This window comes from Protopterus annectens, chromosome 9.part0 (assembly GCF_019279795.1).
Source record: "Protopterus annectens isolate FY-2018-M chromosome 9.part0, PAN1.0, whole genome shotgun sequence".
Taxonomy (NCBI): Eukaryota; Metazoa; Chordata; order Ceratodontiformes; family Protopteridae; genus Protopterus; species Protopterus annectens.
The window spans coordinates 1,350,944,773-1,350,956,926 of NC_056743.1; the positions used below are offsets into that span (position 1 = coordinate 1,350,944,773).

Consider the following 12,154-nt stretch of genomic DNA (forward strand, 5'->3'; position numbering starts at 1 on the left):
TCAGCTGCGAGGTTGCTTCAATACTGGCTCAGGCTTAGTATAACCTTTTTCTCTGTTTAAAATTCAATAATTTACTTGAAAACTAGTATTTTGTTCACTGTTTTATAGTAGTTTGTAAGTTTATTTAGTCCTAAACCCCTTATCTTGTCCTTTGCTGTGTTTTTTGTGCTGTGTTGGCCGTCACCCCTTAGTCGCTAGGCCTTCTGTTTGTTTACCTGAACTCGTTTAAGTTAGAGAGTTCTCCCACACCACCACCCCAAGGACAGCTGTTTAAGTTAGAGGCTCTCCTTTTAAGGTTTCCATCAATATAATGTTTATTATTGTAGTGTGTCTGTGTGGTACTTCCTTCTTTTTTTCTTAGTATGTCCAAGGAAGTTAAAACCTCAGGGTTCAAAAAGTGTGACTCACGCTGTCAGAAGATGCCTCTGACAAATGGGCGCAATAGTTGTATTTACTGCTTGGGGCTCTGCATCTGCAGGACTCTTGTTCTATTTATCATGCCTTTAGTCCAAGGGTCCTGCCGGAGCAGAAAAACAAGCTTATCCTTCGTGGATTATTAAAACAGGATTCTCCGGCTAAAACATCTCAGCCAGTGAAACCTTTTAAACCAGTCAAGCCATAGGGTCCATGTTCAGAACCGACTGGTGAGTTTGACAAAGCACCGACAAGACTACTCCTACGTCAGCTCCAACTGTTACTTCGGAGCCATCTCGAAGCCACAAACAAGCTAGGTCTCCCTCATTGGAGCCAATTCGCTCAGTGCCACAATCACCTTTTCTGCAAAGCAAGACCAGTCATCACTCAACTTCCCACTCCTCTCGATCCTCGAGGTTATCGGATCAGGATGTGGAGAGAGTGGTCAGTAGGCTGCTGAAGTCACAGGCCATTGCTAAAATGCTTTTGAGCCCACCTCAGCAGACTTTGGCTCCATCTACTTAATTTTCGATTCCTCCTCAGACTATGCTTAGTTTGGAGCCGGAGTCCATGGACGCTCCAATAGTGGTTCCTTCGGCTCTGATGACATCCTCTTCAGCTCCAACATTGTCTCTGATTACCTCGGTTCTTCCTCCCATCGAGGTATCTGGACGCTGAAGCTCTCTCATTGGCTCTGAGGGGGAAGTGGCATCAGACCCTTGTCTGACCTCACTCTCCCTCTTGGAGCATCGGCTCAGTTGAACGCGGCTCCCACATCGGACTCGGAGCCATTGCCCTCGGCACAGAGTGGGATTCCTGTCTCTTCAGAGCTGTGGCCCTCCTTGTGTCTAGACCGTGATGCCTTCAAGGTCATGCGGAGAGTGTCATCCCCACAGACAGCCCCACTATCAGTTCCATTGGCTCCGTCCCCCTCAGTACCTGTGGCAACCTCTGCTCCTTCTCCAGCCCCAAAACATAGGGAACCTATGCTCCAGGACACCCCATTGGGTGAACCCTCTTCTTCCAAAGCCTCCCCAGAGCATTCTGAGCAGGCTCCCCAGAAGAAAAAGTGCAAGAGGAAGCACCTAGACTCCCCTGAGTCTGGCACCTCAGATACAGACCTGGATGACTCGGAGCAGTCCCCAAGGTCCCCCTCTGAAGATGTTTCCTTTTTGGACATCCTTGAGATTCTCAGGCAGAAGCATAGCTGGACTTACCCAGCCCTCTCCAAAGATGAGTCTGTATACCTGGACACATTTGGTTCCTGACCTTCCACCTCCTGGGTGTCTCCGCCTTTTGATCCACTCATGTCTGTAGTGTCTCGAAAGGCTTGGTCAGCTCCAGATTCCATGGAACCTGTCCCATGGAGACCCAATAAATTTATCACAGCTCCCCAAGACAAACAAGTCTTGACTAAAGAGGTCCCAGTTGATGCCATGGTGATAGCAGCAGCCACAAAGAGAGAGCTGAAACCTCCTCATCTCTCCATCCACTGAATAAAGACTCTTGTACGATGGACAGATATGGGAAGCAAATGTTTTCATCAGCGACCTTCTCCCTTAGGTCTCTGAACTATCTTTTCCATTTTACTAGGCTTCAGAGGGATCTCCTAAAAGAGCTTGGAGATACCCTACAAGATCCCACAGGTGAGGGAGCTTCAGCCAAGGTAGCTATCCAGCTGGCGACTCTTAATTCAATAGTCAACTCCTCCATGAGGCTTATTTCATACACAGCCGATGGAGCAAGTAGAGCTGCAGAAACAGGAGTAGCTCTTAGGAGACATTCTTGGCTGTGGCTGTGTAAGTTTGCGGAACCTTTCAGAGCATCCTTCACCAATACCCCATTTGCTGGCTCCTCTCTCTTTGGGCCTCAGGTGAAAGACACACTTACCAGGTGCCAGCAGGAAGGCAAGATGCTCTCTGATGTTGGAGTCCATTTTTCCACTCCTACCAGACCATAACCAAAGGGTCAGAAGGGTGGAAAGATGTGGTTTCAAAAATCCCAGGGACCCTTGCCTGATGCACATGGTGAATTTTCCCCCAGGGGCAGAGGGGGAAATAATAACAATGGCAGACACCACTCTCATGGCAGAGGGGGTCCGCAAAATCAGGGTGACAGAGATGCGTTCTCTTCCAAACCGTAACAACATCCGTGAAGGGATGCCCAACTGCTCAACTCTGGGGGCAGTCAGGGGAAGGCTTTCATTGTACCCAATTGCCTGGCAAAATATTACAAAAGACAAATGGGTACTATCCATTATATCCGGAGGTTACAAAATTCCCTTCCATCAACCCCCTCCTGTTTCAAAAAAATCCATCCCAGATGTTCCACCCAATCTAAGGGATCAGGCAGTCACAGAAGTTTCAAGACTGCTAGAAAAAAGAGCCATCCAGGAAGTCCCCGCAGACCAAGTAGGATCCAGAACTTACTCAAGATTCTTTTTAGTGCCCAAAAAGACAGGGGACTGAAGACCCAATTCTGGATCTCAGCAGATTGAACAAATCTGTACAAAAAGAAAAGTTCTGGATGGTAACACTACAGTCCATTCTCCCCTTTCTGGGTCAGGACAATTGGATGTTCTCCATAGATCTTCAGGACGCGTACTATCATATAAAAATGGACAGATGGTCGAGGAGATTCCTACGCTTCTGGCTAGGGGCCAGTCATTACTAATTCAGAGCTCTGCCCTTTGGTCTCACCACAGCCCCCAGGGTGTTCATCAAGTGCATGGCAGTAGTTACGGCTCACCTGAAACGTCTAGGATTCCAGGTGTTTCCTTATCTAGATGACTGGTTCCTCACTGCTACCACCAGGCAACAACTTATACAGGCATGGGATTACATCATAACATCCTGTGCCCAACTAGGCATCACAGTAAACTTTGAAAAATCTGCCTTGTTGTCCTCTCAGTCTATTACTTACATAGGAGCAGAGCTAGACACAAATAAAATGATTGTAAAATTGCCTCAGGAAAGAGTTTCCATTATCCAACAACAGGTATCACTTCTCTTGAGGAGCAAAAGAATTCAAGTCAAATATGTCCTTCAAGCTCTAGGGTCCATGGCAGCAGCAATTCTTTTAGTTCCCTTAGCACGCTTTCACATGAGAATCCTTCAGTGGCTTCTTTTCACACAATGGTCCTTCCAGGAAATACCCATGTCTCACATGATGCTAATTACAGAATCTTGCAAAAGACACCTTTCCTGGTGGATGGTCTCCCCACTAGTGACTCAAGGCAGACCTTTCATGGAATCCCATCCGATTGCCACAGTGATCACGGACGCTTCCTGATAGGGTGAGGGGGCATTATCTAGAGAAGACAGTCCAAGGCACGTGGCAACCTCGCGAGTATCACTTGCACATCAACGTCCCAGAGATAAGAGCAGTGCTCCTAGCATTGCAAGCTCTTCAAGACTCTCTCCCTGCGGGACTATTGCAATAGAGATGGAAAATATATCAGTGGTTTGGTACATGAACAAACAGGGAGGAATCAGGTCTTACCCCTTGTGCTGAGAGGATCTCAGACTGTGGCAATGGGCGATTTTCTCCCAACATTTTCTGACAGCAACACATATCCCTGGGAAATCCAATGCAATAGCGGACAGGCTCAGCAGGGCTATCCTCATGCCGCATGAGTGGTCTCTGAAACAGGAAATTGTGGATCTTATTTTCCACAAATGGGGCCAGCCTTGCTGTGATCTCTTTGCCTTTTCCCTCAACAACAAATTCAGCAGCTACTTTTCCCTTGTTCCTCCTCCAGGTCAGACACCCAGGGACACTCTAGTCCACGACTGGCCTCAGGGACTCCTTTATGCATTTTCCCTTTCCCTAATTCCAAAAGTCAAAATCGTTGGGTTGCAAGATGATCCTCATTGCCCCCTATTGGCCTCAACAGATTTGGTTTCCGTTCCTTCACCCCCACCTTCTAGCCAGGCCTTGGGTTCAGGACCCAGTACCGGACCTCTTGATTCATCAATCAGGTGGGTTACACCAACCCTCCAATCTCAAGCTCACAGCTTGGTTACTCCACTTCCAATCTTAGCCAGGCTCCCCAATATTTCTCAAACAGTGCATGATATTATTGTTTCCTCTCATAAGACAACTACAAGGAAAGTTTATGCTAGCAAATGGAAAAGATTCTCTTACTGGGCAGACTCCAGGAATTTAAATCCCCTTACAGCTCCTGTACACAAAATTGTAGATTTCTTAGCAGAACTGTTTCAATCTGGTGCAGCTGTTGCTAACATCAGAGTACAACTAGCTGCCATTTCAAATTTTCACATCAGAGTTTTTAACTCAAGCTTAATGTCTCACAAACTCTGTAAGGCCTTCATGAGAGGTACATCTCTTCTTAGACCCCCAGTGAAAGAACCCCTTCCACCTTGGGATCTCAGTTTGGTTCTGGCCTCCTTGATCCTGTCACCCATTGAACCAGCAGCATAATTTTCTTTGAAATTTCTCTCTTGGAAAACTCTCTTTCTAGTGGCTATTACTTTTGCCAGATGTGTTTCAGAACTCCATGCCATATGTGTTCACCCTCCATACCTGTTTTTTCACAAAGACAGAGTTTCTCTGAGAACCAACCCATCTTTTCTACTTAAAGTTTGTTCAGAACACAATTTGAATCAATCCATTGAACTTCCTGTCTTTTTCCCTAATCATTCCAACAAGGCAGAATACAGATTACACCAACTGGATGTGCATAGACAACTACGTTTCTATCTCCATAGAACTAAAGAGTTGAGAAAATCAGATCAGTTGTTCCTTTCATTTTCTAAAAACAAACAAGGCCTTCCAGTTTCTAAAGTAACCTTGTCAAAATGGTTATCAGACACCATTGCCTACTCTTACCATTTGCGACAAAAAGATCTTCCAGCAAGGCCCAAAGGTCATTCAACCAGGTCAGTAGAAACCTCGGTAGCTTTTCAATCTAGATTGCCCATAGATTGAATTTGTGCAGCAGCTACTTGGGCAGATCCTCATACATTTATTTCTCATTACAAAGTAGATGTGATCTCCAGGGGCAGGGCTTTCTTTGGTTCCACAGTTCAGAAGAGTCTGTTCCAATGAGCCACCCAGGATTGAAGTGCTAGGGACGCTGTCCCATCCAGCAAGAATGAAGGCGAGATTGGACAACTTAACATAAGGAAGTTATGTACCTACCATAACATTCCATGTTAGTTGTCCTTCATCTCACCTTCCTTCTTGCATCCTTCCCTCCTTCCCCCTTCCTCGAGGACTGAGAGGAGTTTTTCAATGGTTTCACTGGCCAACTTGTTTAGTTCTTAGTTGCTTCCCAAGCAAACCATGACAATTTACTGTATATCTAGGTTTAATAATAATGTATTATCTTCTTTGATTATGTCTAGTGTGAGATATCTCAAACGAGATCTGAGTAGCTGACGCTGGGCATTCTGGGATAAGGGGTAGCCTCGAGCCAGTAAAGAGCTCTCGAGCTATAGTAGTGTCCGAGTTGGAGCCGAGGATCGGCTCTGAACCCATCCAGCAAGAAGGAAGGCGAGATGAAGGACAACTAACAAGGAACTTCTTTTTTTAACTCTTTGATGTCCAAGAGCTATATCTGGAGCCACTTTCCCAAGTGTATGTTTACCCGAAAGGTGATCAAGCTCTTAATAATAACACTGTTCAAAATGCTTTACAAGCTCCATATAGATCACTGCAGTGCTTTGTCCTTCATCCATTGGCTTATTCACAGGATTATACAAATTTATTCTTTATGCTCTCAATCCATTTACTCACCATCAAGACTGAAACTGATCTACATAAACTTATCATGATGTCCTGTCCATATAGTTATACCAAGTAGGCACTTATTTGAAAACCCTTGACTGCATCCATCCCTAAGTGTGGCCTGCCCCACTTCTGCCAATTCTATGATTAGCCAGCTCAACTCATCAATTTCTAACACATCTGTTGTCTTTCACTGCCTCTTTGTTTCAGTTTACCATATTCATTATCAATGCCAATAAATATTGATTATGTTTAGGTTAGGCTGTCATCAGTCTAAAAAAACACAACTCAGAGGGCAAATTATGTCTACCAAAGTCAGTTATGAGTTAAAAATAGCCTCCTAGGCTAAGGACAACCACAATGCTTTCCTCAGCTGTATGTAACCTCAAAGGCTGTACACAACAATATGCAAATTAATTGTGAAAGGAGCTACCTACACAGAGACAGAAGATATAGTAGATCTACTGGCTGACAAATTTAGCTACAATTTTATCCCCTTCTTCCTCCCCCCCCCGTCACCCCCAAAAATACCATTGAACATATCCCTTCAACCATCACTAGGCAAGAGTCCTAAATGTACCCTTCAGTGCCAAGAACACTGTGTTGAAAGGCCCCAGTAATATCCCAGGTTGCCTCCTAAGTAGAATGGAACATGACCTGTCAGGACCACTGGAGTCACTATTTAGCCATAGCCTCCAGTCAGGCTTCATGCCACATGAATGGAGAACTGCAATGGTCATCCTTTTACATAAGTGTGGGCCTTCTTCGGACCCCAGGAATTACAGACCCAATAGTCTGACTAGTCTCATATGCAAAGGTGTGGAAAGAATTATCATGGAAATGATTAATAATGACACAGGAAACCTCCAGACACTGGATCCAACCCAGTTTGGTTTCATCAAAGGAAGATCATGCCTACACGGCCTAGTACACTTCTTCAAGCAGGTCACCGAAGCAAAGGACAAGGATAAAGCAGTGTATACTACATACCTTGACCTGGCCAAAGCATTTGATACAATACCCCACTCAAGCATTGTAAACAAAATCACAAAATTAGGCATAAAGCCTATGTTACAAGCTGGATTGCCAGCTGGTTCTCAGATAGGACTCAGGCAGTTAGGATAGAGCACTCCACCTCCAAAAAGAGGTCTGCCACTAGCAGAGTCCTTCAGGGCTCAGTGCTGGGTCCTGTACTTTTTGGTATCCTTCTCGGAAGTCAGGAACAGTGTCATTGGCCTTTGGCTAACCAAGTCTGCAGATGATTGCAAACTGGGAGAAGCCATAGACTCCCTTCTAGACACTGATAACATTTAGGAAGGGCTAATACAGACAAGTAACTGATACCACAGACAGAGTTTAAAACACAATGACAAGAAATGCATAATAGTACCCTTTGGGAAGTTGCTACCCCAGGAAACAACCTCATTGATAACACACCCCCTAAGAGTAGAAGTGTTTATGCAGTAACCTGGCTTACATGTCTAAGGTAGTAAGGCAACCATTCTCTGCTGATCATCTTATAAGTACTGGTATGTCAACTTGGTCCAAGGAAGTCGCCACTGGGCTGTACTCAGTCCTCATTAGACTCATCATTTAGTACAGTGCCCCTTCAGTATGTACCTGACCAGCCACATGCAACAACTGGAACATCCACAGAGGGTCTTCACAAAATGAATACAACATGTCCTATGCAGATCATCTCAAAGCCCTTTCCCTATACTCTGTCTCTTACAGACTGTTGAGGGGTAATCTATGTCTGGCATATGAGGCATCCCAGGATCCCACTCAGATAGGTATCTTGCATATTGGAAAAACAAATGTCATCAGAGCTACCTGATCCAGAGACTTAAACCTTGCTTACAACATACATAGGGCATGCTGGAGGGACAAATATGTTTCAGAGAATACCACTTCTCTGTAACAGCCTTCCCATCCATGTGAAACAGAGTTTTTCCCTGTTCCTGTTTAAGCATAACCTGGACCAGTGGATTGGGAATTTGGAAATTCACCCTTGGTCTGTCACCTATGTCTCTAATGGATACAGATACCCTGTAGATGTTTGACTATGCATAACCTAGCTTACACATACCCATAAAAAATAACCTCTAGGCACCAAACTTGTTGGATACATTTGGGATGCATGGCTAGGCTAAAAACGTCCTAGTGGTCATTAGCCTACTATATGCCCATGAACCTATACATCTTTTTCTAAGTTGATCCCTAAAAATGCAGAACTGGATATAAATTTGTACTCTGTGATAACTTGATCCACTAACTGTATATCTCATTTGTAATTATCAAACATTCCCAAAACCCATGAGTCTAATTACCAGAGAAGCTTATAATTTGTCTAATCTGAAGGTTTGGTCCAATCATCTTGTTCTAATTAAATGGGCTTCAGTGGAATACTTTTTAATCAACTTGTTCTAATTAAATGGCCTTCAACAAAGTAGTTATCAACCAGCTCACTGATTCCCACCAGACTGGAGCATTATAGCATGGAGTAGAAAACTGGTGTGTATGCTCTGAGCAAGATTCAAAATAAGGAAATATAGTAATGGGAGTGAAACCCTGAGAGAAATATGCAGGGATTATCCAGAGCCAAATATTAACGACTGTGTCCAAGCTCAGTTTCAAGCAGAGGAAACAATTTAGCTGATGTGAATTTTCTGATTCTGATGGGTGTTTTACCAAGGAGCCCTCCTGACTAGAGTGCTTTTCAGTTTCTGACATGTAATGTGAGTTACACCTCGAGTGAAATCAGTTACCATTTTAAAAATGGACAATAAAAAATGAATGGTTTTGATAGTATATTACTGTTTCTGTAAATTAAAATTGTCAGTTAATAAATAAATAGTAACATTCATAAAAGTGTCAACTATAGTGTTGTATTTCATTGATAATTCATCAATAGAAAAAATATCCACTTAAAATATGTGAGAGATGCTTCAAATTTTAAAGTTTTTTCTCCTGTATTGGAAACCACATAAAATGAGTAATGGCAGATAAAAAAGGTGGAAATTATTTACAACTTTTTTAAGTACAATATACTTGCAGTACATTAACAAATAGCTTCTGTTTTGCATCACCTGAAATATAGCTTGTGAGAATGCCTACTACATTAATACAAGGGTAAGTTCAGTTAAGTAAGATCCTACTAGATCACTGTATTTAAATACTTTTTAAGTCTGCCTAGTAGTCCCCCATTATCAACACAAACAGGGATGGAAAATAGCTATATTAAAAAAAATTAGGAGGTCTAGCAGATGGCCAGTATTCACAATTTAAAACTGGATGAAGTGAGCAACAGTCAGCTTTCCTACCCTGGGGGAAAGTTTAGGGTGAATTACTGCCTATGTGAGCTCTGGTGGAACTCAACTAGCACTGTGAATTACATGCTGTTACTGCGCCTTATTCCTCCTAGTAGGGATCAGGACCAACTGTGCACAAAAGTGATGGCCCCCAGCACCCCTACAGGGCCCTCGCTCCCCAGCTCTATGATTTTTACCATAAGACCATCATGTTGAGGAGTAGGAGGCCTGGCTGATGAAATGACACATGCAGGGTTGTCCAGTGAAGCAGTGCAGGTACCAAGGAGAGTGGATTTGGTGTACGAGGTAGATACTAGAAACCAGTAACAGTTTGGGGGTGAATAACAAACGTAAAAAAATAAAGTAGCTGTGAAGTTTAACAAAGTAAAAGAAATGAATGTATCAAATTCAATAAAGGTATAATACCTGAAGTCAGACAAGGGACAGTGTTTTAATACTGTTTACTACTTTGGTTAACTAGACAAGCGTTTGGCATTTGATACATTAGTATGATACCTGACAGTAGTGTTATTTAATTTGTTTTTTTTTTTTTTGTTTTGTTTTTTGCAGTGCGGGCATGAAGGACAATGACGTGATTATTAGCATCAATGGCAAACGTATCACCTCTACTGAAGATGTCAGTGAAGCAGTGAAGAATGACACCACATTGTCAGTTGTCGTGCGAAGAGGAAATGAAGATGTGGTTCTTACCGTCATTCCAGAAGAACTTGACTAAGACAAAGAAGCATTACACTTTCTAACTGGCTGGGTTAAAATATTCTCTGTGGGTTATATTTCATATAAGCTGTTACAGCCGCACTTGTTTGTTTTGTCTTCCATTACTGACACCAGAGACCCAAGATGTCACTTTTAAATGTGTACACACAAAATTTGCAAAAGGTTAAAAAAATGTTCTATAATTAGAATACTTTTATGTTTACAACACCAAGTTCTTCTTTAGATGAAACTTGCCCTGATTCCCACCATGAACGTTAGCATTATTTTTCAAACATAAAGGTATGAGTGATGCACACTGTTTAGTAAGCAAGAGGATGTCCAGAATAAATGGAAACATTTTACATCTTATTCCTTGCCCTCCATATGGCTCATGTTTTCATAAAGAAAAATCACAAAAAAAATTGTATAAGCAATGCTGCTATCACTATGCTACATGGTTAAACAGAACAGGACATATCTCACCTTAATCTACATTTGTGTCTCCTTTTGAAGCTGTAAGTTTTGAGACAACCCTACATATTAAAAAAAAAATTCTTCTGCATAACCTTTTCACCGTCTCCAAGGTTGCCACCCCTTTGGTTGTTCATGGCATTCCAATGTTTCTGTCACATTTCTGATATGTACAAGCACTAATATGTGCCATTTCTGATATATACAAGTACTAAGGTAATCTAGTAGAGTCTCTTCCTCAAGACTAGCTGTATGTCACAGTGTAGACACAGTATACAGCAGTGTTTGTGAGCCTACAACTGATCCATACGAGTTAAACTGATAGTGCTAACTCAGGGTGCACTCACAATCTCAGAGTTATAAGGCAGTCTCTTACTGATACTTGGAAGCTAGTGTAGTGACATTTATGATCAAATTTAAACAAGCTACAATGGTTCAACAGCTCTTGTGATTTCAGAAAAATGATAGCATGCACTTACTTTGCAAAATCATGGATGGGTAAAGTGCTAAAGTTCGGAGCCATTTTTTAAAGACCTAAGATTAACTCACATTGAGTTTGGAAAATACTCCAGAGTCCAAACAAAAGAAAATGTATTGTTGATTTGTGGGAATCATGTTGACTCACCAAAGGTAGTTTTAGTGAAGGTAAAAAAATAAAAAAAAACTTAGAGGCAAATGCTGCTGTTGGTGAAGTTAGTTTTGGCAAACAGCATTCAAACATTTTACATTTGCTGAAACTAACATTCATTGATACATTCCCGATCTGTTAGGGATTCTGTTAATGCTGTTACAATGGTTGTGTTAACCCTAAACACCAGTCACAGTCTGGCATTTTTTCTCAAGGAGGTTCCATCTTTTGGGGCAGAAATCCCTGAATTCAGCTTACACTGTGACAGCACAAGCCAATTATATTAGAACTCCTAGCCCTTGAGCCAGCCAATTTGTACACCAACCACTGAGCATGCACACTTCTTTAAGAGTAATGAAGATTTGACACCCACACTGCTAGCAAATAATATGCATTTATAGATTTGCCAAATTTACAGGGCATGCCAACAACTGAGGATGGATGAAAGGGCTATCTAAGTAAAATAGTAGGGGAAAAGGATGTTTGGGACCCATGAAGGAAGGTTACTTACAGATGTAACATATCCATTCTTACAATGTCAGTCAGTCAGTCAGTTTAGAAGTGAACCATCTTTGTTGGGTCCTTGGTTTGGTTTATTTTGTGAACATAAAATTGGTACACCTCTCATTCTGGGAATGCCCATCCATCTACAGTGATGCATGCCATAAAGTAACATACTGGTTACATATCCATGCATGCTTCCCCATGACACAAGCAAGCACTTTCTTGCAAATCAGGAAACAAAAAAATATTATTTGCCACTCCATGGCCTAGTAATACTGGCCTGACAGAAAAAGTCTATGAATGCATGGTAGCCCTGAAACCATTATACTATTGCAGCAGCTACCCTCTTAGATGTGCA

The 12,154-nt window shown here is 42.5% G+C and overlaps 1 protein-coding gene across 1 annotated transcript in view; it reads left to right on the top strand.

The window, feature by feature from the left end:
- Positions 1 to 10,562, top strand: part of HTRA4 (HtrA serine peptidase 4) — an 853,851-nt gene extending 843,289 nt beyond the window's left edge. Inside the window, exon 9 of the mRNA XM_044084333.1 lies at positions 10,047 to 10,562. Coding sequence (XP_043940268.1) covers positions 10,047 to 10,212 — 166 coding nt within the window. The 3' untranslated portion in view covers positions 10,213 to 10,562. The remainder of the gene's footprint in view (positions 1 to 10,046) is intronic.
- The last annotated feature ends 1,592 nt before the right edge of the window (positions 10,563 to 12,154 follow it).